Source organism: Mytilus californianus, unplaced genomic scaffold (assembly GCF_021869535.1).
Source record: "Mytilus californianus isolate M0D057914Y unplaced genomic scaffold, xbMytCali1.0.p SCAF_1, whole genome shotgun sequence".
NCBI lineage: Eukaryota > Metazoa > Mollusca > Bivalvia > Mytilida > Mytilidae > Mytilus > Mytilus californianus.
In genome coordinates, this window is record NW_026262581.1 from 103,580,484 (window position 1) to 103,608,463 (window position 27,980).

General features: G+C 31.0%; 1 protein-coding gene across 1 annotated transcript; it reads right to left on the minus strand.

Annotated features, from left to right (window-relative positions):
* Window positions 1-8,891: 8,891 nt before the first annotated feature.
* On the minus strand, window positions 8,892-27,908 carry LOC127728576 (zinc transporter 7-like). Its single transcript, XM_052236063.1, has 11 exons — window positions 27,754-27,908; window positions 23,886-23,987; window positions 23,431-23,544; window positions 20,845-20,932; window positions 20,263-20,395; window positions 19,168-19,212; window positions 18,577-18,699; window positions 16,746-16,881; window positions 16,038-16,128; window positions 14,820-14,969; window positions 8,892-13,489 (listed from the first exon to the last, which is right to left on the minus strand). Exons 1-11 carry the CDS (start codon window positions 27,828-27,830, stop codon window positions 13,442-13,444), a joined length of 1,107 nt encoding a protein of 368 aa, XP_052092023.1. The 5' UTR covers window positions 27,831-27,908; the 3' UTR covers window positions 8,892-13,441.
* Between the last annotated feature and the right edge of the window lie 72 nt (window positions 27,909-27,980).

The window sequence follows — 27,980 nt, forward strand, 5'->3', positions numbered from 1 at the left end:
ACTTTACAAATAATTCTTTTAACATGGTGAACTCAGAACAAGGTCAAATGATATCTGTAAACTGGCACAGAAAAAATATTTAAACAAGAAGTTGCACACATTGTATTGCTAAGCATACCCCTACTCCCAAGAATCAGAAAACAGGAAGTTTGTATCCTATATGAAAAAGGACTCTCACATTACAACTTGTCACTGTTGAGCTGCAGACCAAATATGAAGCCATTATGTACAATGTAGTACCTGAGAAAACTGCATAAATATATTGAAAAATTCAAAGCATCAGAAAACAGGAAGTAGGTGTCTGACAGATCCATAAAGTGTTCACTTGTTACGAATCATAATTGCCAACCTGCTGACCAAATATGAAGCCATTCTGTTCAGTAGTTCCAGAGAATAAGTGTGACCAAATCAATTGTTTTCATTCACCATATTGAAAAATCCAGTGGCCATACCGACAGATCTGCAAGGTGCTCATAGGCAACAACTCATCACAGTCAATCTGCTATGAAGTTGATCTGTTGAATAGATCCTGTTAAAACTGTAAAGAAATATTTGTTGGTCAGAGGGAAGAACAGATACAAAGTGTTTGCAATATAAATCCCACTCCTTTATTCAAGGTATTAAATTTGATTGTTTGATAGGTACCGTACTTAAGTCTAACTTCAAATATTTCATGATGCCTATACATGTATTGAATAATACACTTACTCTATACAAGAGTTTAATATAGCTAAAAAAATGTGAAAACATTACAGTAAATTGATTGAAAATGTTTCTCTCCAACAATGGCAGTTCATTCAAAATTCTAACCAAATTGCAATTTGTTAAATCAAACTGTTCAACTGGACAAAATTTTAACTAATTGCCAATTCTAGGCAATAGTTTCATTGTAGCCATGAAATGAAGTTGAAGTTTTATAGGATTGCTTTATTTTATCACTTAGCACTTTAATGACATGACTGGTTCTTTTACGGCAGTTGGTTAAAATATCTGACCAGTTAAACTGATTTTAAGTTACTAATTGCAATTTGGTCATAATTTTGAATGAACTGCAATAGGTGGAGACCAACACTTACAAACAATTAAAATACACCTGTGTTGTAAATCTTTTGTTCAAACTCTCCATTATTATTCGTGAATGGAGAGTTATTTTCTATTGTCTTCTTCATTCATCCGGACGTTTTGCCCTTTGGATATTTCCATGGGCACTTTCTTAAAAAGTTTTCACCTATGGGAATAATTCTAGAGGTCGAACGCGGTATTGAATGAAGATGAAATCTTACTAAAACGACTGATACTGGATTTTTTATGCCCCCGTCGTAGCGGAGGGGGCATTAAGTTTTACCCTTGTCTGTCTGTTTGTACGTCTGTATGTCCCAAAATTGGTTTCCGTTCTCTAACTTTAGTTTGCCTCAACCAAATGGTATGAAACTTATACACGATGCTTATTACCACAAAACACAGATCAAGTTTGAATTTTGGTGGCGTCACTTTTACCATTCTAGAGTTATGCCCCTTTACAAATGAAAAAATTGCTGAATTTTTTAGCTCACCTGGCCCGAAGGGCCAAGTGAGCTTTTCTCATCACTTGGCGTCTGTCGTCCGTCGGCGGCATCGTCCGTCGTCTTTAGCTTTTTACAAAAATCTTCTCCTCTGAAACCACTGGGCCAAATTAAACCAAACTTGGCCACAATCATCATTAGGGTATCTAGTTTAAAAAATGTGTCCGATGACCCCGCCAACCAACTAAGATGGCCGCCATGGCTAAAAATAGAACATATGGGTAAAATGTAGATTTTGGCTAATATCTCTGAAACCAAAGCATTTAGAGTAAATCTGACAAGGGTAAAACTGATTATTAGGTCAAGATCTATCTGCCCTGAAATTTTCAGACAAATCTGACAACCTGTTGTTGGGTTGCTGCCCCTGAATTGGTAATTTTAAGGAAATTTTGCAGTTTTTGGTTATTATCTTGAATATTATTATAGATAGAGATAAACTGTAAACAGCAATAATGTTCAGCAAAGTAAGATCTACAAATAAGTCAACATGACCAAAATTGTCAGTCGACCCCTTTAGGAGTTATTGCCCTTAATAGTCAATTTTTAACAATTTTTGGTAAATTTTTGTAATCTTTTACAAAAATCTTCTTCTCTGAAACTACTGAGACAAATTTAACCATACTTGACCATAATCATTATTAGGGTATCTAGTTTAAAAAATTTGTCTGATGACCCCGCCTTCCAACCATCATGGCCGACTTGGTTAAAAATAGAACATAGGGGTAAAATGCAGTTTTTGGTTTATATCTCTGAAAATAAAGCATTTAGAGCAAATCTGACAGGTAGCAAAAATGTTCATCAGATTTAGATTTATCTGCCCTGAAATTTTCAGACAAATCCTACAACCCGTTGTTGGGTTGCTGCCCCTGAGTAAGTAATTTTACAAAAATTTTGCAGTTTTTTGTTATTATCTTAGATATCATTATAATATCTAATATCTAATACTATTAATTATGATTTTAACCTTATTTTACATGATTTCCAAAGCATCAGTAAATACAGGTGAGCGACACAGGCTCTTGAGAGCCTCTAGTTGTTTCTGTTCTCTAACTTTAGTGTGCCTCAACCAAATGTTATTAAACTTACACACAATGCTTATTGCCACAAAATACAGATCAAGTTTGAATTTTGGTGGTGTCACTTTAACCGTTATAGAGTTATGCTCCTTTACAAAAGGAAAAATAGGAATCTAATATCTGTATTAAAAATATCAATGATGTAATTAATTTAAAAAGAAATTTTTAAAATTGGAGTTATCTTCCTTTGTCCATAATTGTAGTTGAATCAACTACAACCAATGCTTTAATATCTAATATCTGTTCTAAAAATATCAATGATGTAATTGTTAACAGAAATTTTTATACGACCGCAAAAATTTTGAGGTCGTATATTTGTATCACGTCGTTGTTGTCGTCCAAAGACACATTGGTTTCGGGACAATAACTTTTGTTTAAGTGTATGGATTTCTATGAAATTTTACCATAAGGTTGGGATTGATTTTGGGGGTTATGGTTCTAACAGTTCAGGAATTAGGGGCCAAAATGGGACCCAAATAGGCATTTTTCTAGTTTCCAGACAATAACTTGTGAAATGGTGTATGGATCTCTCTGAAATTAAACCACAAGTTATTATATCACAAAGGGATGGTAAGAATTTGCTTTGGGGGGTTATGGCTCAAACCGTTTAGGAATTAGGGGGAAAACAAGGGTTTCCAGGTTAATGGACAATTGCTTAAGTACAAAACATAATTTTAAAGAGTGTAAGGGAGGTAATTCAAACACATATTGTCAAATTACCTCCCTTGCACTGCTTGTAAATTATTTATAAAGAAATGTATTGTCTTTAGGTGATTAGCTGTCAATTTATTTTTAGAAGATACTATTTTAAAAATGTTTAATTAAGGTAATTTAATTATAGCCATGATTATGTATGTGAAGGAATTATATTTTTAGATATTACTATTTAATGTTGCTGATGAAAGTGTTTTAATTTTAGGCATGATTATGATGTCATTTTCTATTTAAATACTTTTATGATATATTTAAATGGGTTTTTATGGTTGCAAAGTCCTAGCTGTCAATTTATTTTTAGAAGTTACTTTTAAATGCTGATGAAGGAATTTTATTTTTAGATATTACTATTAAAAGTTGCTGATGAAGGTTTTTTAATTTTAGCCATGACTATGATGTCATTTTCTATTTTAATACTCTGATGATGTATTTAAATGGGCTTTTACTGTTAAAAAAAAAGCATTTTTCTAGTTTCCAGACAGTAACTTGTGATTAAGTGTATGGATCTCTCTAAAATTGTACTACAAGATTCCATACTACAAAGGAAAGACTGCAATTGAGTTTGATGGTTAATGCTAAAAGGGGGATTCAAAAAGTTTGGGGGGAAGGGGGGGTTTCCAATTTTTTTTTAAAAGGTTTCATATTTTTTTCTCAAAATTTTCAAAATTTCAAATTTTTGAAAAGTTTCTTGAAGAAATCTTCAATTGCACAGTATTACGCATTAGATTTGTAAGATCTTTGACCACATTTATTTTGTGTCAGAAACCTATATGATGTAAAAAATTTGATCACAAGCCAAATTCAGATAGTATCAAGCTTGAATATTGTGTCCAAATTTGCCCCAACTGTTCAGGGTTCGACCACTGCGTTTGTGAGCCAAAATTTGTTCCTGTGAAAAAGTTCCAGTGGAACTAATATCACAGGAAATATGTTCTGGGAGAACTTTTTTCACAGATGATTTCTATATAATTTGTTCCATCTCTATAAAATAAGTTCCACACTTTACTTGGTGAAATAAGTATACCGGGTTTATGAGATTTGTTCCTTATCTAGTGAAATAAGTTCTGGGTTAGTGAGATTTGTTCCTCACCTGGTGAGGGGCCTCGGTGGCCGAGTGGTCTAAGTAGTTACTACTGTAATCACTAGCCAGTCAACACTGAGGTTGTGAGTTCGAACCCCGCTCGTGCGGGTGCACTCGACTCCAATCTTAATTGACTAGGATTGTCAGTTTTCCTATCGAAGGTCGGTGGTTTTCTCCGGGCACTCTGGCTTCCTCCACCAATAAAAACTGGCCGCCACGAATTAGCCCAAAAGCGGTGCTTAAAAGTGGCGTTAAAACACCAAAAAAATCCAAAAAAAAAATCCTCACCTGGTGAAATAAGTTCCTTGTCTGTGAAATACGTTCCACTGGTTAAACAAGTTATCTTATATACTGAGCATTTGTCATCAGTGAGTTTAAAGTTATCATTCAAGTGCATTATAAAAATAAGTATTATATCAATAATAAAAAAAGTAAAAAGTGTAAATCATCCAATTCGCATCCTGTAGAGTATAGCAAATGTTTAATTATATACTCCGTAAAAAATATCAAAATGACACTTTTCAGCCAGAAAAGAGTAGAATAAGAAAAATCAATCATTCAGAAAAAAAAGTATAGTTAAAGATGAACATATGTACTTATTTGAAAAGGACAAAGTGACTGATCAGTTATATCAAAAGACATGTAGAAACAAAAGACACACTCTTTTGAAACTGTGCTATGACCTAAGTACATGTATGACTAGAACACGGGGCCATGACAGTTAACAAAAACCAAGGAGGAATACCACATAAAACATAAATACAAATTATGATACATTAACATTGCTTTTATTTCTTATCTTCATCCTTTAGTTACAGTCATGGCTTCAATTGCAAATGTATTCCATGCAAGCACACTCAGTACAGCACTCAGCTTGCATTATAATTTAAATGTAACAAGAAAATGTTTCGCTTGCAATTTGTTGCAAAGGTACTTATTTTCTGTGAAAATAGGTTTGAGCGGAACTTATTCATTGATTTCTATGAAATATGTACACGCTCGTTTAAAACAAATATCACAGGAACTTATTTAACTTTTTAAAACTCTTAATATTAATTGGAACAAAATTCATGGAGCTATGATTTTTGTTCTGGAACTTATTTCACATTGGGTCATAAAATTAGTTCTGGAACAAATTTTACAGTGCTGGAACATATTTTCTGTGATATAAAGTCTGGTGGAACATATTTCCTATGAAATTTGTTCCGGCAGAACAAATGTCACGCCGGAACAAATTTTTTGTTACACGTTCGTATCAGGCTGCGCTCAGCGAAGCATTTTATTAAGATTGGAGTTATCTTCCTTTGTCCATAATTGTAGTGGAATCAACTACAACCAATGCTTTATACTACAATGCAATGTTCACTGAAAATATTAAAACAATCTTTACCCTTCGGTGCTTACAAGCACTTTGATTAATGTTCTTCAGTTTTGTCCCTTTATAACTTTATATGATATGCAAGCGGGGGCATCATCTGTGTCCCATGGACACATTCCCCATTTATTTAAAATTGGGATCGTAGTAATACAATGAACACTAAATATCTCATTATTAACAAACAGCTTTTATTTGCAAGTCGTAATTCCATCTTGTAAAATATAGTATTGTATTCACTAAAATTCAACAATATAATCCACAATTTGTTTTCAGATGCAAATCATGGCTGAGTTTTTGTCATGGATAGTATCCATGTGGGTAAACACGAATATTTTCCATTGAGTCCCATTCCTCTTCTGTGCATCTACAAAATATCAAATGTGTTAACTGTGTGTGAGTCAGTGAATTCTATTGTAATACTGAACACATTAACATTATTCAATAATGAAAGTAAGAGAAAATATATTTCACATAAATATTTGATTTTAATTTTACCGTTTAAGATATCATTTCCTTGAAATATTTTGATTTTGCACAGCAAAAATCATTTGTTGCATTTTTATATATATATAAATTAAAAACACAAAAATTACTCGAATTGTTTCTACAATAATATTGTGGTTTAATAGAATAAAAAGGCCAAGAAACTGAAATGGTCAAATTGGTGTATTCGGTATTTTATTTGATTGTTCGTTGTTTTAATTTAAATATAGTACTTATGAATAAAATTTGAGGGGTATGGATAACATTTGGATTTTTGTTTCTAAAACTTTTTTGCCTCCTTTCTGATAATAGGGAAGAATGAAACATACTTTCAGTGTGCTTGTATTGCTATTTAAAAAAAAATGCATACAAGTTTTGTTCGTTGTAATTTAGCAAAGGGAACGACAAAATGTTGTGTTGTGTATGAAATACTGTTTTCTTGTTTCATTTTATTTCAACGAATAAAACGGTTTGAAATATAGAATCACATGTTGTTTTCGATATGAGTTTAAATTGAGCACACCGTTTTTAGTTAAATAACCTATACTAGAGTGTAACATACCTGGAAATTCATTCTAGTTGTATCATTTCTCTTTTCTCAGACGATTCTACATCCAATATTTATCAAACGAAAAACACATATAATCCATTAACATATATGCATAAATACTAGGTTTTTTTTTTACTCTCCCGAAATACCACTTAAAGACACAAAAAAATATCCTTTCAATCACACTACAAGAAAGAAGTGCGTATCCAATGACTTTAAACACAAATTTGAATGAACTTTATTCAAGATATTTTTAAAGTAATTATTCTACTGTTCATAAATACTTCGTTAAGTGAGTAGATGGTCAGCTTGATCTTACATTTTGCCTGCAGATTCTTGGGGAAAATGAAAAGAAAACCATTACAAAATTAAATAAAATTCTTTAAAATGATATAATCTGAAGATTCGTTCTTAATATTTCAGGTGTATTTTTAAGTTAGTGAAAGTCCAAATAACTGTCCATTCCTGGGAAATAATGGGCATCGGCCCTACAGGCCTCCGCTCCATTATTTCCCAGGAATGGACAGTTATTTGGACTTTCTCTATTACGTCACACAAAGAAATTTGCAGTTGTTCCTGCTGTTGTTTCCAGAAAAGTAATCTCTCCTTGCTTAAAGAAGCAGTACAACATATTTGCAATAACTAGATGCCAGAAAAAAGTGATTGATAGATACCCTAATATCTCTTTATCTTAATAATGCTCACACTGAAATGTCTCGTCTGTTTTTTAATTATAATCAAATTCATGTTGAAATTCTGTAATATGAAGGTTTTACTACAAGTATCGCATAAACCTTATATGATCAATGTTCTATGAAAATGAAGTCACAGTCAGATGAACCATGCCAGACAGACATGTACACTTTACAATCGTTCCATACACCAAATATAATTGACCTATTGCATATAATATCTGAAAAATAGACCAAGCCACAAAAACTAAACATTGTCCAATTAACCATGAAAATGAGATAAAAGTCAGATGAAACCTGCCAGACAGACATGTACACCTTAAAATCATTCCATATACCAAATATAGTGACCCTATTCCTTATAGTATCTGAGAAACAGACCAAACCACAAAAATTAAACATTGTCCAATGAACCATGAAAATGAGGTCAAGGACAATGGACATATATGACTTCGTAACATAAGGTATCTGTATACAAGGTATGAAGCATCCAGGTCTTCTACCTTCTGAAATATAAAGCTTTATACAAATAGTTTACCTTGCCGCCGCTGGATTGTAATCCGTATGTCTCACATTCTGCGACTTTTGTCACAGGTGAGACAAAAACTACTGCAATTACTATATCCAGTTTATCTGCATCGCAATAGAGTAGACTACAAAATCATATGTAAATATTGGTGATTTATAAGTTGCAAATTTAAAAAATTTGTAAGGGTTCCACAGAACCCAGTGTCTCGCCTACTTTTGCTGTTAGTCGCAGGCTCAACAAAAATGGGGATATAATTATTAAAAATTTTCCTCTAGATACTATCTTTTGAATGTAAGAAGCTTCTGTTCAAGTTTGGTAAGAATCCAGGATGGTTTATGAATCTAATAAATGTTTTAAAAACTTTAACTGCAGACTGTATGTAATGTTAACTGGAAGAAAAACTATGTCCATTTATAAGTAATATACGGAAAAACAGGATACTAGCTTTTGATCATAAACAAGCTTCTGTCCAAGTTTGGTACAAATCCAGGATAGTTTAAGAAAGTTATTAAAATTTTGAAAACTTTAACCACAGAGTGAATGTATTGTTAACTGGCAGAAAAACTAAGTCCATTTATGAGTAAAATACGGATAAACAGGATTTTTTTTTTTACAAAATTTACTTCTGGATACTATCTTATGATCATAAACAAGCTTCTGTCCAAGTATGGTAGAAATCCAGGATAGTTTAAGAAAGTTATTAAAATTTGAAAAACTTTAACCACAGAGTGAATATTTGTGGACGCCGCCACTGACGACAGAATGTAGGATCGCTATGTCTCGCTTTTGCGACAAAAGTCGCAGGCTCGACAAAAATGATCACACGTTTGCACATTTCATAACAATTTATTTTTTTTCATAGCTCTAACCAGCACCTTGAATCTCTAAACACCTGCTATATTCCACAGGAGCAACAGATATATTTTTTCATAATCTGCACTTTGAAAACAATGCCCCAATATATATTTTTTCACATTTACATTTGCATTTGTCTTTTGATGGAGACGAAAAAAATCTTTTTAAATATGTAAAATACACCATTTACATGCTACAATTATTTATACAGTTCATGTTTTTCTTTTAAAAAAAAATATGTTTACATAATTTTCTCATCCTTATTTTACTAACTGGCTAGAAAACATCTTTAAGTACATATTGTGTAAACATGAATCAGCCCTTTGATATCTTTCATTACAGGGGTATGTGTCTTAGCTGATCATTTTATATTTTTTTACGAGACATGAATAAGCCCAAGATACATGTCAAAGAAATTGTAAAAAATGCTATTAACTAAATACTCCAATAAGATAAAATGCATTGAATGATTTTAGAAAATGCCTAGTCAAGTGAAAAAGAATCATGCTAAAAATTACTTTTTCTTTCCTGCCTTCAGAAAAAAAAAGAATGTAAAAATTTTTGTTTTACTTTTTGACTGTAAAAATCTTGATCTGGATCAAATCAATAAATTCCAATATTAAGTATCCTTTTTCAAAGTCAGGGAAGATTTTTATAATCTCTTTTGAACAATAAACCAATAGTAAAGATGAAATTACCAGTAATACATATAGCATGTTTATGTGAAGTAAACATAGCAACAACAATCCAGATACAAATTTCCCTTATCAAGGCTTTTTGATATTCAAAATATATTCATCAATAAATACATTCTTAAACAACATTTATACAAAAAACATGACCGAATTTACAATTAAACAATATCATTAACATAAATAAAATCATAGTTTAGTCATAAATACAGTAACAGATTGTTTGCTGGCAAAACATGTATTTCTATGACTAGAATTCAACAACAAAGTAGCACAATTTTTTACACAGGTTGAACCTGTGTGTTCATGCACCAACAATAAAATAACAAATTAATTATCAAAAGATTATTCATAGAGTTTGCAGTAACAGATAAATACTGATGCATTAAACTAATTTAATATTTTAGGCAAAAATTTTAAGGGAGATAAACAAGCTGAATGCCATTAGAAAAAGCATATTTAAACACTAAACTGAAGGAAATATAACTTATTTACATTTTTCTTTTTTTTCTCCAGAGACAATGATGTAAATATACTTGTTGTAAAACATATAAATAGTTATGAAATATGAAAAATGAGATCAGATCAACTGTGTGAAAAGTACTATGTACTGAAAATGTTAAGCAACAGGAACTTCCTAATTCTTCATTTCTACAAAAACTTCAATGTTACTTTATATCAATATTTATTGAAGTTATTCAATTTAGTTACAATCATGTTACATAATGACATAAATAGCAAAAACGAAAAAAAGATCCTTTCCTGAATTTTAATGGACAATATAAAAAAAAAAAAAAAATTTTTTTTTGAAGAATTGTAGTCTTGATTTATATATTCAAATGTGGTACATGTATTTCAAAATCATCTAAATATCTTAATAAACAGTTGGTTGAGTGAATGTCAACAGAGTTTAGTTGACAACATACAAGTTCATAGAAATTACTGAACTTACTATATAGGCTTAAATTCTTTATCAATAAAACACTTCTTTCTGCAATATCCCTATTATATTTCAGATGATAAAGAAATATATCTATTAGATATGATATTTACTGAATGATGTCAAAACATATAGTATGATCCAAGATGAGATATCTTTTTTTAATAATAAACAAGAATGCATACCCACATTGTATTTTAAAGTATCAGAAAAGTGTAACGAAAATATTTTTAGTTGGACAAAAAAATGGATGGACAAGGTGAATGCCATATAGCCCCTAATATTCTGGTAATTCAAAGATATATGAAGCTAAAAAGACGGTAACTTTAAATACAGTGAAATTCTTTTATGGACAAATGTGAATTATATTTAGCCTCTTTAGTGTCACTTATTATACACAAATCTAAAGTTTTGACACAAGCCTTTCATCTTTTTAGAAAAAAAATATTAATCAAAGGAAAAAGGTAACACACTTCAAAGTTGAGTGTTTTTATCTAGCTTATAAAGAACAGGGTAGAAACAATATAAAATGAGAAACAACCATAACCTTTCAAAATATGTACAAATCCTACAGTAAGCACCCTAGACAAATGTTTAAAAATTTGTCGTATAGAGTCATCCGTTTAAGTCATAATAATTATATTCCTAGATTCTCCCCATCTTTGTTATAAACTAAGTAAGCGGGCAAATTTTTATATTTTACTTTACTTTTTTTGATAAAGAAGAAACTATTGGCCAAAAAAACTTTGCTGACCAAATTGATAAAAAAAAACCAATTTTTTCTATTTTCAATGGTCATGAATAACTGGACCATGTCGACATTATGCAATTGCTCACCCTATTTTGACCATCCCTATGTCTTCAGAACAAAAAATCAGTAAAATTTTATAAGAAAAAAAAATGAAAAGGAGCTTTTACTGCTAGCAAGAAGTTTAAGAATTTTATGGGATTATGTGAGAAATAAATGGAGAATGTGTCCATGGGACACAGATGATGCCCCCGCTTGTATATAACATTATAATGGGGCATAACTTGAGAACGGTAAAAGTGATGCCACCCAAATTCAAACTTGATCTGTCTTTTGTGGTAATAAGCATTATGTACAAGTTTCATAATATTTAAATGAGGCAAACTAAAGTTAGAGAATGGAAACCAATTCAGGGATGGATGTACAGACAGACAAGGGTAACACTTAGTGCTCCTTCTGGTGACAGCAGGGGCATAAAATCTTGAATACCATAATATCTTGTGAAAAATTTTTTTTTTTATTTTGGGCTGGCAATGAATGTTTCGGCAGATGAAATGAGAATCTAGGAATAATTTGATTATGGCTTTGCTGAAAAAGTGAGATACATTTATTCAATATGAATTATAAGCATATGCAGTTGACAGTGGAATGTTTAGTGAAAAATTGCGTAAACATATATATTATATTGCATAAAAATTATACATTTATATGTTAAATAAACAGGATAGGCTGCAGGCTAACCAATAATTCTTTTAAATACCTGTGTAGATTTAAACATAAAAAATCTTAAAAAAAAGTATTTTATTCAGTATGCCTTATTTTTCTTGTAGATATTTATGAAGAGAGTTACAGTATTTATATAAATGGTCATAAAAATCCTTTCATGTGAAACTGCTTTTGCTTACAGAAAGGACTGATTCATACAAATTGTGTGACAAGATTATTTAGAATGTTAAAGAAGCAATTTAAAAAACTGATAGGTAATAAAATCAAAATTATACAGCTCAATTAAAAAGGAATGGCAAAAATGTGAAAAAGTAGGTATCTGGGATAAGAATGACTGTTCTCGTGTTAAAGCACAATATAAATAAATAAACTGTGAAAGAAATTCACAAAAAACTATATTTGATGAGAAGATATATCAGGTGGTCTATTAAAAGATTGAGCAATTTCAAGAGAAGAACTTATGTTAACTTCAATGTAATACATTGCATGCATTCCATTAAAAGAAAAAAAGAAAACCTAAAAAAATAAATAATCTTGAGTGTTTAAGAAAGAAATAAACTTTGGTTTCAGAATAATTTTCAAAATGTTGTGCATCATAAAATATTTACTATTCAAGTTTACAGCAAAACCCATTATACAGCTGGAATTTCCTTTTTTACTTTTACAAATTTTATTTTTTACAAAATACATTTTTCTAACAACAATGTTCTTACATCATATCCACTCATTCACCACTATTATACAAGCAGTACCATGTGATCAAAAGAAATGAAATCTAAATAACAATGACATTATCTGGTCCCATAAACTTGAAGAAAAGGCACATTATAACAATTAACAGTAATGCACTTTTCTTAGCTTGTTAGAACACAGAATTGAACATAACTTCCATCCATCTTTTTTTTCGACAAATAGGAGGTAATTTAATGTTTACTTTTCTATTGACAAATATATCATATTCCAACCTATACTGTTTAGAAGACCATAAACTGAATTAAAATCAAAATCTTAAAGAAAAAATAATGTGAACATTGACTTCAGGACTGTAGAAATTAAAGAAGATAAAACTAAATTTATATTGATGTTGTTTCAGTTTATACAATGAAAAAAGAATGACATCTTCAAATAGAATTAACAATAAGCCAAAACCTGGCAGCTACTACAATATATGGAGGTATCTGTCATTTAATGACCTCTACTATAACAAAAATGTTTTAAGCTTTTTTTGGCTGAATATTTTTTTTAATACTTATTAGTTAACTGTAATTCAAATTTTTCACATTTTGGAACTCATTGATAGGTTGTCTGCAACAACATCTGTTATAGAAACAATTTGAACACAATGGCAGATCTCTAAACCTCTGTGGCCATTGGGCAAGGACTTGATCTTATGAGTTTTGATGAAATGGTTAGTCTCACATGGCAGCATAGTCTATTTGAACATAAAGCTGTTTCACTCCAATCTAAAAAAAATCCAAACAAAAAATCAATTAGTTGTTTGAACATCTCCAAACTCAATAATTCCAACAATAAAAAGCAACTAAAATTTTTGATTATATTATGCTGTTTCAAATTTTATTGCATGTAATAAAAAAGCTCACTTTTGTATCAAGAGCATCACACCAAAAATATGTCTGTTTGGGAAAACGTTTAATAGCTGTGTGAATCTACAAACTCATACTTTCATTTAAAAAAAACTTCAAAATAAGCCTTAAACATTATTTAATTAATCCTTTTATAACATATAATAACACAAATGACTTCTGCTTCAAAAAATAAACTGTTAACACAGAGATATGTCTCGCCTATTTGTTATTTTGATAATGAAAATGTTGAAATTAAAATAGCAATACTTTAGCATGTAAGTTATGCAAATATTCAAAGTCAATGAACCATGACTGAAGGTACAGGGCTAAACAATCTCCATGGAAATCACAAACTAATACATGTAAACTAAGCAAAGTTTCAAAGTCAATAGACCTTGACTGAGGGGGTTGGGCCAAATAATATCAATGGTAATGAGATTTGCCAATGCTAATACAACTGCATACCAAATATCATTGACCTACCACTAGTGGTTCACCATGAACTAGACCTAATCACAAACTAATACATTGTTGACGCCGCCGCCGGAAACAGCATACCTATGTCTCGCTTTTTGACTCCGTCAAGGCGAGACAAAAAACCAAGTATCCAAACAGATTTATTGTTGGTGTTTTTGATGCCACTTTCAGAGCTATTGGCTATATCCTGGCAGTTTAGATTCACATTTTTAATGTTTTCTTTAATATTGTGCAACTCTTTTAGCTTTTTGTAGGCACTGCATTAAAACATTTCACTCAGCAACACCTATATTTCTCATTTTTTGTTGTTAAAAAATTACTTTTTTCAATACTCTCCTCTATAATTTAAGATTCTGGCTAAAATACCTTTCTTTTATTTATTCATTTAATTCTTATTTATTCATATTTACCCATATTTAAGAAAAATACTCCCCCTCCCTTAAGCCCAAAGCTTTAATCTTATGCGTTCTTTATTTGGATTTGTTGATTTCCTCAATGCCAACACAATTATCAAGTAGATTTTTTATTTGCTTTGTCCATTTCAAATTTTCTGGATTCTGATTTTTATTCTCCAAACAACACAGTTAATTAGGTATCTTCATACTGTTATAACAGATGAAGGGTGAAGGGACAAAATAATGAGTATGCTATACAAAGAGGGATGGAGTAAAAATGATCAGGTTGCAAATTGTCTCCTGAATGTTCATTGAGTAATACAGAAATAATTTACCTGTGCAAAAATGCTATGAGTAGCACTTTGAATGTATCTAGTATCAGCTTTGGCCCCTACTTCTACTTTTATTGTTCCTACATATACTTCACTACACAAAGTCCAAAAATGTGGATCTTGTACACTATATACTCCATCTATCTGTGATACCTACAAGTATAATATTATAAAAGGATCCTGAAAAATCTAGGAAATATTATTCATAATACATATCCAAAGGCTCTTACATTGTATGTGTTCATCACAACTACAGCACAAGAATATCCCATAACCTCTCACTATCACATTTCCATGTTTAGTGAACGGAGAAATCTTGGTGGCATAATGAATGTGTGTACTAAGCTTCTAGTTGATGTAACCACATACTATCTTATACCAAAAATTTAACCCGATACAGGACAGACGGCACACAGACCAGAAAACATACTACTGTAGATATGGCATAAAAACCACTCTGTGACAAATGCTAGGATGAGTTGCTACAAATTAACAATGCAGTGGAGTTCACATTCACTGTTATTTTTTTCAAAGATGTGGTAAGATATTGGCTCAAGCATGTTCTTAAATCAAATGTTTTTCTTCAATTTGCCAAATTAAATGTTGAATCTATGTTGATCTAAAAAAAAAAGAAGTAGTCTTGTTTGTACATTACTTTTTATACAGTATTATTCCATCAAATAACTGTTAAAAACAGAGAATTATAAACTTGTACAAAATCTTGAGTCTGACTCAAACATGCTAAAATATATGAAGAATGATGCCCGCTTGAAAATATACTTCAAATTCTCGATTTTTCAATTTACAAAGGACATAACTTAAGTAAGTCTCATAGCATTTGGTTGAGGCAAACTAAAGGTAGAGTGCAGAAACGGCAAATTTATCAATTTTTCCATTTATAAAGGGGCATAACTCGAGAATGGTGAAAGTGACGCCACACAAATTCAAACTTGATCCAAGTTTAGAGATAATAAGCATTGTGCATAAGTTTCATAACATTTGGTTAAGACAAAATAAGGTGAGTGCGTAAACTGCAAATTTTCCAATTATTCCATTGATAAAGGGACATAACTCGAGAATTGTCAAAAGGGATGCTACCCAAATCAAACTTATTAGTGTTTGGTGGAAATAACCATTGTGTATAAGTTTCATAACATTTGGTTGAAGTAAACTAAATGATGGTATTCCACCGTAGTATAGTATTTGCATTAACATACTTACTTTTGTATAACAACCTGGTAATAAATGTTCTATTTGCCGTGGTGTTCTCTGCATTAATATACCCACCGAATCTCGTAATAATGGTAAAACACTGAAATTAATGTTAAAATTCTTTAAAATACATCAATATTCTTAATTTTTAGGTTGATTGCATACATGTATTAGCAAGATATGGTCACTTAACAAATGAGTTTCATTATCTGAACAAATATTTAGCATCTCTTCTCAAAAATAATATATATAAACCAAAATAAAATTGATTCCTGAAATTATTTCATGAAAAATTCTCACTAACTTTTTACTACAAATAGAAGATTTGGTAATATTATTTGTTAAATATTTAATTTTCAAAGAAACCCACAGGTTACCTAACATTTTACTTGCACTACTCATATTCTCGCAAACATTAAAAAACATAAAAAATTTTAGCAATTTTTATGTTTATAAAGGGGCATAACTCATGAACGGTAAAAGTGGCGCCACCCAATTTCGAACTTGATCTGTGTTTTGTGGTAATAGGCATTGTGTATAAGTTTCATTACATTTGGTTGAGGCAAACTTAAGTTAGAGAAAGGAAACCAATTTTGGGGATGTTCGGGATGGACAGACAGACATGGGTAACACTTAATGTCCCCTCTGCTACGACGGGAGCATAAAAATCCTAAATCTTGTTTAAAGTAAAAATCTAATATAATAATTCCTACAAACCTGACTGAAATTAATGCTGCTATAAATAAAGAACATATAGGATCTGCAGACATCCAGCCATACTGATGAATTAGAGCTGATGATATTATAACACCTACACTACCTAATGTGTCAGCCATTATATGTAAAAATACACCTGAAAAGATATACTTTGTGTTGATTATCCCCTCTATAGAAAAGATTGTGATCTAAAATAAAACTACAAATGTAATTTCAAACGATCTAATTTTTTTATATACTGTGGGTTCATTTTTTGATGATTGAGGAAAAAGAAATTTTTCATGGAAATTTTGATTTTGTGGTTTGGCTTAGGTCTGCATACAAGCCTATAGAAAATTTGTACTTCGTTGAACATTTTAATTCCTGGTTTACCTATACTCATGAATAATAATGATTCTACAGTATTCCAAATAAGGATGTAAATGTCAGTATCTTTCATTACATGTCTAATTGCTTGTCACTTGCTAATTTTTATATTTTTTTTCATATAGATATGTGGGTCATTGTAACATATAATCAATAAACTTATAGCTTGCATATTACGATTGTCCCCAAACGTGCATCATGATGATCATCAGGTCTATTGTCCATATGAGTCTCTTGGGACACATGAAACAATTAACCGTAACTCAAAGCAAGTCATATTCTTATATTCTAATGCAATTTTTATGTAACCACTTTTTTCATTGGCTAAAAGTTGCCGTCAAATCCACAGTTGACCAGTCGTAACTAAGGAGGGACCAGCCATGAATTGATTGAATCAACAAATGTTCGATTTCTACAATATAATCGCAAATTAAATAACACCAACCTCAAAATCGCTGTTTTAATGTGATTTCATCCAAATTTGAATTGTAGAGGTAACGTAATAACCTCCAGTTTGTAAGTTTTCATTTGTATGACGTCACGTTTAGCCATAACGTCTTTGTGCAAAAATCATTCATAAAGTTTCACGGATTTTTTTTTTATTTCAAATTTATACATTTTTTCAAGCTCTCACGTATTATTTCTTTTTGTAATGCATTAGAATCGGAATAACAGTACTGTAGTTGAAGAGTTGCCACCGTCAATTCTGATTTGACGGTGGAAACTCTTCAACTATAGTACTTTTATTCCTTAATTCTAATTTACCTGTAATCTTTTTTTAACATAATGATTAAAATAAATCTAAATGATGTTAAATCACTTTTACAGCAAAATGCCTTTAGTGTTTAGGTAAAGGTAATATATTTGGCTAGCTTGCTTGTTAGCTGAACCGTGAAATCATTATAAGGTTAACTATATACTACCCTCCTTTTTGAGTAGTCTAGTCCTAGACAGATAGATTGGTTATCTGTGGGACTAGTCTACTCTTAAAGGAGGGTAGTATACCTAACCTAATAATGATTTCACGGTTCAGCTAGCAAGCAAGCTAACCAAAGATATTACCTTTACCTACACACTCAAGGCATTTTGCTGTAAACATGAAACTAATATTTAAGTAGTTTCTTAAAGCTAAGAGGCATCACTTCCAGTTTCAATGTTAAAGAACATCAATGGTTTGTTATGCTTGCTATTTAAGTTAGGAAGGCTTTTCTACTATTTTATGATCATGATGATGAGTGAAGAAACCTTTAATATAATCATTTTATCTTTAAATAATCTACTATGCAAGAACTTAGTCACTGTCTTAAAATTGAGGAAAAACATGCATGTCTGTAAGGAAGAAGGAGAATTCTTGATTCAAGTGTTTAGAAACTGGTAATAAAAAAATTATGCTATTGATTTTTCTGGTGAAAACTTTTTGGAGGCCAACACTGCCTTGGCATAGCTCTCTTTATTGAGCAGTTACCTTGCATGATCTGTTTTTGTGAAGCATTTGCTGGATTATGTGAATGTCCATGACCTCCATGTGAATGTCCATGGCTACTACTTTCATGTGAATGGCCATGACCTTTGTCTTTATCTTCTAAACCTGAAATTGAAATCATCAATTAAAACTGGATGCTAACATAAATAAAATTTGAGCAGGATGCTATTTAGTTTATTTTGTTTGATGAAATTAATTTTTTTGGCAAGACATACATGTACATTGCTCATCTTAACCTGCACTACTTGCTTTAATTACAATATTGTTTTGTATAGCCAATATCTTATGACATCTAATTCAATTTTATGTAAGTTGCAAGAATTATGATATATCTTAAGATTTTTTAAGTCATGGTTACTTAAATATTATTAAAAAATACCAAAAATCCTTTCCTGTAAATATTTATACAGGGCATTCTACAACAATACATTTTTCAAAGCTACCAGACTTTTTGCCTAACCTTCTGAAATTGTTCCATAAAAATCTAGTGTTTTTTCTCACACTTTTTAGCACTGCCTGTCTGACACTTAACCTCATTAAATGAATAAAACGATAATGTTGCAAAAAACTTACCTAATCCATGACTGTGTCCATGTCCTCCATGTGAATGTCCATGATCTATAATGTAAAAAATCATTCATGAAAGCTATAGCATTGTTGATGATTTTTTTTTATATAAATTTCATTTTTTATCAATAGTGCCATGTTATGCCAGACAACATTCTTTCACATAAGGGCTATTCCATTAAAATGTATGTGGAAGGGTAGCAAGGGACTTTCAAAATATCCCTACAACCAAGAACCATTTTTTAGATAATTTTGCATAATGGTAATAGACGCATACTGATAAAAGACCCATGACCCACATTCAATAATTAAACTCCCCTTCCTACCCTCCCACAGACATTTTAATGGAATAGCCCTAAGAAACCCAAGAAAGTTGCACACAATATTGTGCAATGTATGCCTCACTTGTTATAAGTCAATGACAAAAATTCCATGCTCAGAGGGTAAATTAAAATTCATAGTGATGTCAAACAGGAAGTAACTGTCTGACATATCTGTCTTACATGATACAACTCACCATTATTAAGTGCAATAAAAATTAAAGTGTTGTTATCCCTACAGTGATCCCACAGCAGAAACACTTACACAGCAAAACTCAGCAATATAAAGTTTCAGACCATATATCAAATCTTCCTTATAACAGGTGGGTAATTTGTAAATATATAAGTTACAGATGCACAGATGAACTGACTGACAAACAAGATCTTTGTATACTATCCACTCCCTGAGTGGAAGTTCAATAATATATACTGAAATAAATGAAAAACTAAAACCAGATTTGAGTGATATTGTGGAAATCCAGGGCAATGTGTAAATTAGGACTAGTGAATGAGATCCTATTTTCAGCAGATAAAAATAAAAAAACAAGCATCTGAACTGTATTGCCCTGAAACACTTTCTTTTGTAATGTCTAAGACAAGAGACATGGTCATTGTTTGTGTGTTTTTGAATAAGTTGTAATAACATTCTCATTGGGAAGAGTTACATTATTGACATGATCTCATTATGCCATACATGTATTTGTTTGAATCTGTTCACATAATTTTATATACTTTTAGGGTAGTAAAAATATCTTTAGTCAATGATTATTAATTGTCTTACCATCCCCTCCTCCTCCATGAGAGTGACCATGTCCATGTTGGAAGGCAAAGATTCCAACCAGATTTACAAGAAATCCAGCAACAGATACAATAAACAATCGATCATGTTTTACTTCTGGTGGCTCTGCTAAACGCTGAAAGGAAATCAAATTATTCATCACTTTTGTCAACTATAACATCATTAACCATATAGATCCCACAAGAGGGAATGCAGTCTCTGCTGGACTATTTTTAACTACATTAGTCATGAACCAGAAATTCCCAAAATATCAGAAAAGCTGTAAGTTTTTTAATATCCCTACCTATACTAATTTGATATCCATATACTTTAATCTTTTAATATTCATATACTTTCATCTTTAACATCCATGTACTTATTTTCATATTCCCATACTTATATAAAGATCTTTTTACTTATTCATTTTCCTTCTTTTTGGAAGAATTTTATTTACATATCATACTATTGATTCCATGCTTAGTATAGAAATGTAGTTTTAAAATCTTCTTCAATGTTAACAGACAAATAACAAAAAGAAACATGGACAATATTTCGCACAAAAAGCCAAATATACATTTTACTTACCTCAACAGCTTCTGAGAAAATGAAGAAACCAATAAACAAGAGAAACAATCCATTAACAAATCCTGCCATTACTTCTGCTCTCACATAACTACAAAGATACAGAAATAAACTGAAGCTTCATGATAACTGCTCTCACATAGCTACAAAAATAAACTGAAGCTTCATAACTTCTGCTCTCACATCACTACAGAAATAAACTGAAGCTTCATAACTTCTGCTCTCACATCACTACAGAAATAAACTGAAGCTTCATAACTTCTGCTCTCACATAGCAACAAAGATACAGAAATAAATTGAAGTTTCATGACTTCTGCTCTCACATAATTACAAAGATACAGAAGTAAACTGAAGCTTCATATCTTCTGCTCTCACATAACTACAAAGATACAGAAATAAACTGATCCATTAACAAATCCTGCCATTACTTCTGCTCTCACTTAGCTACAAAGATACAGAAATAAACTGAAGCTTCATAACGTCTTCTCTAACATAACTACAAAGATACAGAAATAAACTGATCCATTAACAAATCCTGCCATTACTTCTACTCTCACATAGCTACAAAGATACAGAAATAAACTGAAGTTTCATGACTTCTGCTCTCACATAACTACAAAGATACAGAAATAAACTGAAGCTTCATGACTTCTGCTCTCACATAGCTACAAAGATACAGAAATAAACTGAAGCTTCATGACTTCTGCTCTCACATAACTACAAAAATACAGAAACAAGCATTCTGTGAGTATTGCATGGCAATATATAGTCCCCTACCGGTTACAAATTCATTGTAATGGAACAAAATTCTAACTTGATCTATAACGTGTCATGGTGTAAACTACATAAAAATATCAAGTCAAAATCTTCAAGCATGACAACAAAAACTGTTGAAAACTGATTATTTAAGTGAATTATGTATGTCCAAAGACCATAACACTGCACAAAATTATCAGACTGGATCAAAATTCCAACTTGATCTGTAACTTGTCATGATAAAACTATATACTAATTATCAAATCAATATCTTCAAGAATGACAAACAAACCTACCACTAAATTCTTCAAACAATTTACCAAAGAAAAGGAAAAAAATCCAAAATGTCATTTTGTCTTTTAAGAAATCTACTAATTAATGAGTATTTCATCAAAAATTTAATTCTAGGGAAAGGGCTTTAACTGAACAAAGAGAAAAGCTAAAATCGTGAAAATTGAACTTGACCTGTAACTTGTCATGATAAATCAATAAACCAAATATCAAATCAATATCTTCAAGCACGAAGAAAAAAAGTCTGGAAAACTGATTTGCCGGACTGACAGACAAACAGACGGACAGACAGACAGACAGACACAGACAGACAGAGTGCAAACCTAAAGTCCCCTTCGACTTCATCGGTAGGGGGCTTGTAAACTGAAGCTTCATGACTTCTTCTCTCACATAGCTACAAAGATACAGAAATAAACTGAAGCTTCATGACTTCTTCTCTCACATAACTACAAAGATACAGAAATAAACTGAAGCTTCATGATAGCTTAATGGAATTTCACACAGAGGAAATCATGTAATAGACATCCTTCTACAATTCTTATAAAACTTTATTATAACAATGATTTCTGACTATATTTTTCTCAATTTTACTTAGATTTCAATAAAACTTGAACTTGACCTTCATTTAGTCACAGGAAACAACATATCTAAATTTGAAAAAAATTCATCAAAGCGTTTGCATGTTCTTAAACGGACACTGTTTGGCAGCTGCCCGCCCGCCGTACATCCCCAAATCAATAACCAATTTTTCCTTCGAAAATCCGATTAAAAAGGGAAAACAAATACTGAATAATAACACAAATTTAATCTGAAAATACCTCCTTCCTATTGGAAATGGGTGTTCAAGTACCCCACTCCCTTAAATACATTATAAGTATTAAGTCAAAATATTCAATTATGATCTAAATCCCTTTTTTCAGTTTATGATCACACAATTTTGTTATCTTCATAATGTATCTATTTTCTGGGTAGGTTTAGAAATACTAACTGTGATGTATCATTTTGAAGGACACTTTTTCGTTTTTATTTAATTTTTTTTTTGAAAAGTGTCAATATCTTTGTAACAAAGCCAGTGACTCATTCCCTTTTTCCTTCATAGCAATGTCATTACTCATCATCTAATAAATTTGTAAATTAGATATATTTTTTCTAAAATTTTATCCCTCTTATATCTGAATAGAAGTTATTATAAACTTCTATACTGAATAACACAGTTAAAGTAAATTCATACGAATGATCATGCGTTTTCATTTCTTCAACTTAACGTATAGATGCAGAACTTTTCAAGTCTAAATTACAAATACTTCCTTTTTCAGGCGAAGCAAGTTAACACTTCCATAGTTTCATGTTTTTTTCTTTTTCAAATCTTATTTCAAATATTTCAAAGTTTGAGTGTAATGTGTCAGGTTAAGAACAAGAATAGACAGAGAATTTGGATAGACAAGTGTACAAGGGAAACCAGTATAGTTATATCTATAACTTACATTTAAAAACGAAACCCAAATAAATTATTTATCATTAATCTAAAATTGTATTCCATACCCATATGAGTAATTTTCTGTTGCTCTCCATCTTGAAATTACAGATGCTGCAAGACCTGCTAATAAAGCTGTGCAGTCGAAAAACATGTGAAATGAATCAGAAATGAGTCCCAAGCTGGAATAGAAAAATGAGTATTACATAAAATTCATGTACATATAAAATCAATGTAATTATGATAAACCTACACCCCTCTCAGGAAAATTATTCTGAAAGTGGAAATAAGACACTGAAATCACATTTCTCCTTTTCAGCAATAAGCACTACAAAACATACAAACTGGCATGTATTACCCCTCCCCATTAATTCTTATGTGTCTGTTCCAAGCCAAGAGCCTGTAGTCCAGAGATTATTGGTAGTCTTCTAATTATCTTTTTTTATTCTATGATGGATAGTTATTTCATTAGCAATCACCCTAACACATCTCCCTATTTTTATACATTGTATTTATGGCTTACCTATTTGTCCAGATACCATATGTCAATTCAACAAATGCAAATGATAGATTCAACAGAAGAAAGAAGAATATATTCCTTGAGGTCTTCTCTGAGAATATCAATCTGAAAGATAAAGTACTTATTAGTAAAGAATAATATATTCCTTGAGGTCTTCTCTGAGAATATCAATCTGAAAGATAAAGTACTTATTAGTAAAGAATAATATATTCCTTGAGGTCTTCTCTGAGAATATCAATCTGAAAGATAAAGTACTTATTAGTAAAGAATAATATATTCCTTGAGGTCTTCTCTGAGAATATCAATCTGAAAGATAAAGTACTTATTAGTAAAGAATAATATATTCTTTGAAGTCTTCTCCGATAATACCAATCTGAAGTATATAAAAATCAATGGTATACTGTGAAATTCATTAGTTCTCTTGATGTAATGAGGGCAAAGTTTATTTAAATAATGACTGAAAGTTAAATTAAAATTCTTAAATATCATTTGACCAATGGGACAATCCAAGGAAAAACCAAGAGGCTCCAATGAGTCTGTATCACTCAATTAGCATCTATACATTACCCTATATGGCTGCCACTGTTTCTCCCAGATTATAAGAAAGAGCAATCCAAGATGCTTTAATAGTAAGTTGAAAAGACACTTGTAATTCTTAAATACCACTAAAGGGACATATGTTATTGCATTTAAAAGTTAAAGGTTATCTAAAATTACAAAGTTTGACTCATCCATAAATTGACTTTATAATCTGTAGACAATAATTAAACTAACTTGGACATAAAAATAAGTCTAGTTACTTACTTTTTGTTAGATTCTGATACAGTCTCATAAATACATCCTTACACTAATTTTCATATCTATCCGAGAACTTAATATCAGAAACGAAGTTGAATTAAAGCATTGTTGAAGCTAATCTGACTTGTAAACAAAAAGTAGTACATGTATATCCATGTTTGTAAATTATTAATTTAAATAATTTCTTTACAAATGTTTTATTAAAAGAAGTTGTTGATAGCTCACCATTCAAGTATTGCTACATTTTGTATTTATATATATGGGAATTCTTTAATGAGTTTCTTACTTTGGTAGACATCATTCTAGCAGAAATTAATAATTCAGATGAAGCATTATCAACAGCTGAGTAAACTTGTAAATGTCAACTGTTCATAATTTTAGACATCTCTGTAAAGAGTTCAAATCCGCTCTGTAGGTGCCTTGCATTACTCCACTTAAAATTTAGTGCAGTTTTACTATACGTAGTTTCAAATGAAAGCGATATATGAAGTCTGCAACAGAGATTGTAATTAGGATGAAATTAAATTGGCTCTCTCCTTATATATATTTTAAAAAAAAAGTGAAATCAACTTAGATACCACTACAAAGTTTGTACTGAATTATATTCAATTACTTCCACAACAATAAGGTACTGATAAAATTCTCATAAATTCTTGTAGACTGCATGAAAATTTTTATTTACCTTTATATTTCATATCACAAATAATATTTTATAAATTTTTATTTACATAAAATCAGTGTTCCAAGTACACATGGTACATGTACATGTCAACTACTTTTACAGACTTCAGCACCCCTGCCTTTTTTTTGTATATATCCATTGATCCACATGTTGGTCATGTTTTTCTGGATATTTGAGTCTACTGAAAATGTGATTGATTCAGTCTTAAGGTATCTCAACATATTTATTTTGAAGTCCTTGTACATTGTTGGTTTTCAGCAAAAAAAATTATATTATTGATTTTTGTGTGCATTACATACCAAAAAATATTGAACCTTTGAGTGCATTAAAAACAAAAAGGACCAAAACAAAACAACTAAAACCATCTTACGTCAACTTTGCCTGATAGAGTTGAAGTAAGTGTTGACCTGAACTTGACCATTGTTATGTTGATAGCATATATCATGTCCTTGTAAGGATGATAAAATTTAGTAAAAGTTTTGACAAGTTTGTGACATCGAAAACCCAGGTGTAATAATTTTTCAATAATACTGAGATTTCTTTTGTTAAAATCTAATTTTTTTCATATTTATAGATCACTTATTGGGCAGATACAATGTACAATATGTAGGCGTGGAAGCAAAATTCAAAAACAACCTTCCAAATTGTTATAATACTCTTGTTACGAGATAGTCTGTCTCACCCAAAAAACCTCATGTGTCAGAAATCTATGCAGTGTTGCGATCAGTACACAACATCATCATCATCTGTGTGAAAACATTAAAATATGGAAGATGTCGCCTAAGTTACGGTAGGTTTTCATCAGGGTGAGGAAGTCAAACTATACAGCTTGGTAGACTATTTTAAGGAGGAAATCTAATTAAATCATAACATTTGCTTAATTCATGTGTGTAAAAATCTAGGAATGTGCATAAAAAATATCGTGTGATAGGACTTTCGAATTATAGTTATCTCGTACCATTGTAAACTCGTACCAATGTCAACTCGTACCAATGCAAACTCGTACCACTGCTAACTCGTACCACGGTAAATTCATACCATTGTAAACTCGTACCAACTTATTAAAATGCATTCAAATGGTGTTTAATGATGAATATATACTTTAATTTCACTCAATACCTCTTAAGTCTGTAAAATGTATATAATTTGAAATTACAATGACCAATTTGTAGCTAATTTTCCTTGTCTAATTGGATAGAGAAAACTGTGGCAGATTGGCTTTGTTGTCTCCCTTGAATAGACTCTTTTTTAAACTTTTACTGACATTCCAAATCAGTAACATCGAATAGATTTGAGTATTTTTCTATTGTTTCTAAAAGGAATTTTATTTAATGAAAGAATTTATTTACTGTGGATTCATTAATATTCGTTGGATACCAATTTTCGTGGATTTCGTGGGTACAGAGGAACCACGAATTTAAACGTTCAACGAATTACAAATTTTCTAAAGGAATGTATGCAGGCTTTGCCAAAACCAATTAATTTTAATTTTAATGAAATTTAATATCCACGAATATGAAAGTTTTTCTCAATCCACGAAAATTGGTACCCACGAAAATAAATAAATCCACAGTATTGTGTTTTAAAGGTTTAAAATTGTTTATTACCAACAGTTAGAAAGTATGAAATTTATTTTTATACAATATTCAGCACTTTTTAGCAGAATATGACCATGCTAATATGATTAAACAAGTTGATTAGTCAATAATCAACCAATAATCACACAATCAAAGGAATTTAATATATTCATTAGCATGGTAATTAAGAAATTACATTCGTATTTTTGTCTAAGTTTTCATTAAAATCTGGTATAAAATTCAAAGATATTTAAATTTTTGGTATAAAGCTTAAAAAAAAAATAATCATGAAACATTCGTATTTTGTCTAAGTTTTCATTAAAATCTAGTATAAAATTCAAGTAATTCAACTTTTTTTATTTACTTTACCAAATAAAAAATCATAAAACATTCATATTTTTGAATATATTTTTAATGGTACGAGTTTGCAGTGGTACGAGTTCTGATTGGTACGACTTCCCTGTGGTAGGAGTTTACGTTGGTACGAGTTAACTTTTTTGGTACGAGTTTATGTGGTACGAGTTTACAATGGTACGAGTTAACTTGCTTCCGGACTTTCTCCACAATAAAACATCAATTAAAGCAGAACTCTCCTGATTATTTGGACTAGGGTAGAACTAAAAAATAGGATCAGAATTACTCAATTAAAAACAAAGCTGTAGCACTTTAAGAAATTTTCTGTTTTCTAAAAATTAATTTGTAATAATTATTGCAAGGACCATAAGAGTCAGCTGCAATGGTTCCAAATCTAGGGTCAAAAATGTATAGACAGGTTTTGACAGGTGCCACGTTTGCCATATGTTCGCTTGTTTACCTCATCGCAGCCTTGAGTTTCTCTGTTACTCCCCATCCTGGACGATGGATTTTATCTCCTTTGTGGACAGGCAGCATTTCGTGTATTCAGGTGTGTCTTAAACTATGTTTGAATCAAGGCATGCAGAAAGAGACACGTCGTGTCGGACTTTTCCGGTCTAGATTGTTTAGCATTTATTTTCGTATGCAAGAGCTTCCGGTTTGCAATGATAGAAAGAAATTTCCTAT

Coding starts and splice junctions, on each gene's coding strand:
- LOC127728576 (XM_052236063.1), bottom strand. CDS start 27,830: ATGCTGCCTGTCCACAAAGGAGATAAAATCCATCGTCCAGGATGGGGA. Junction 20,396..20,844: donor TTTTCTCAGAAGCTGTTGAG/GTAAGTAAAATG, acceptor ATTTCCTTTCAG/CGTTTAGCAGAGCCACCAGA. Junction 19,213..20,262: donor TCATGGAGGAGGAGGGGATG/GTAAGACAATTA, acceptor TTTACATTATAG/ATCATGGACATTCACATGGA.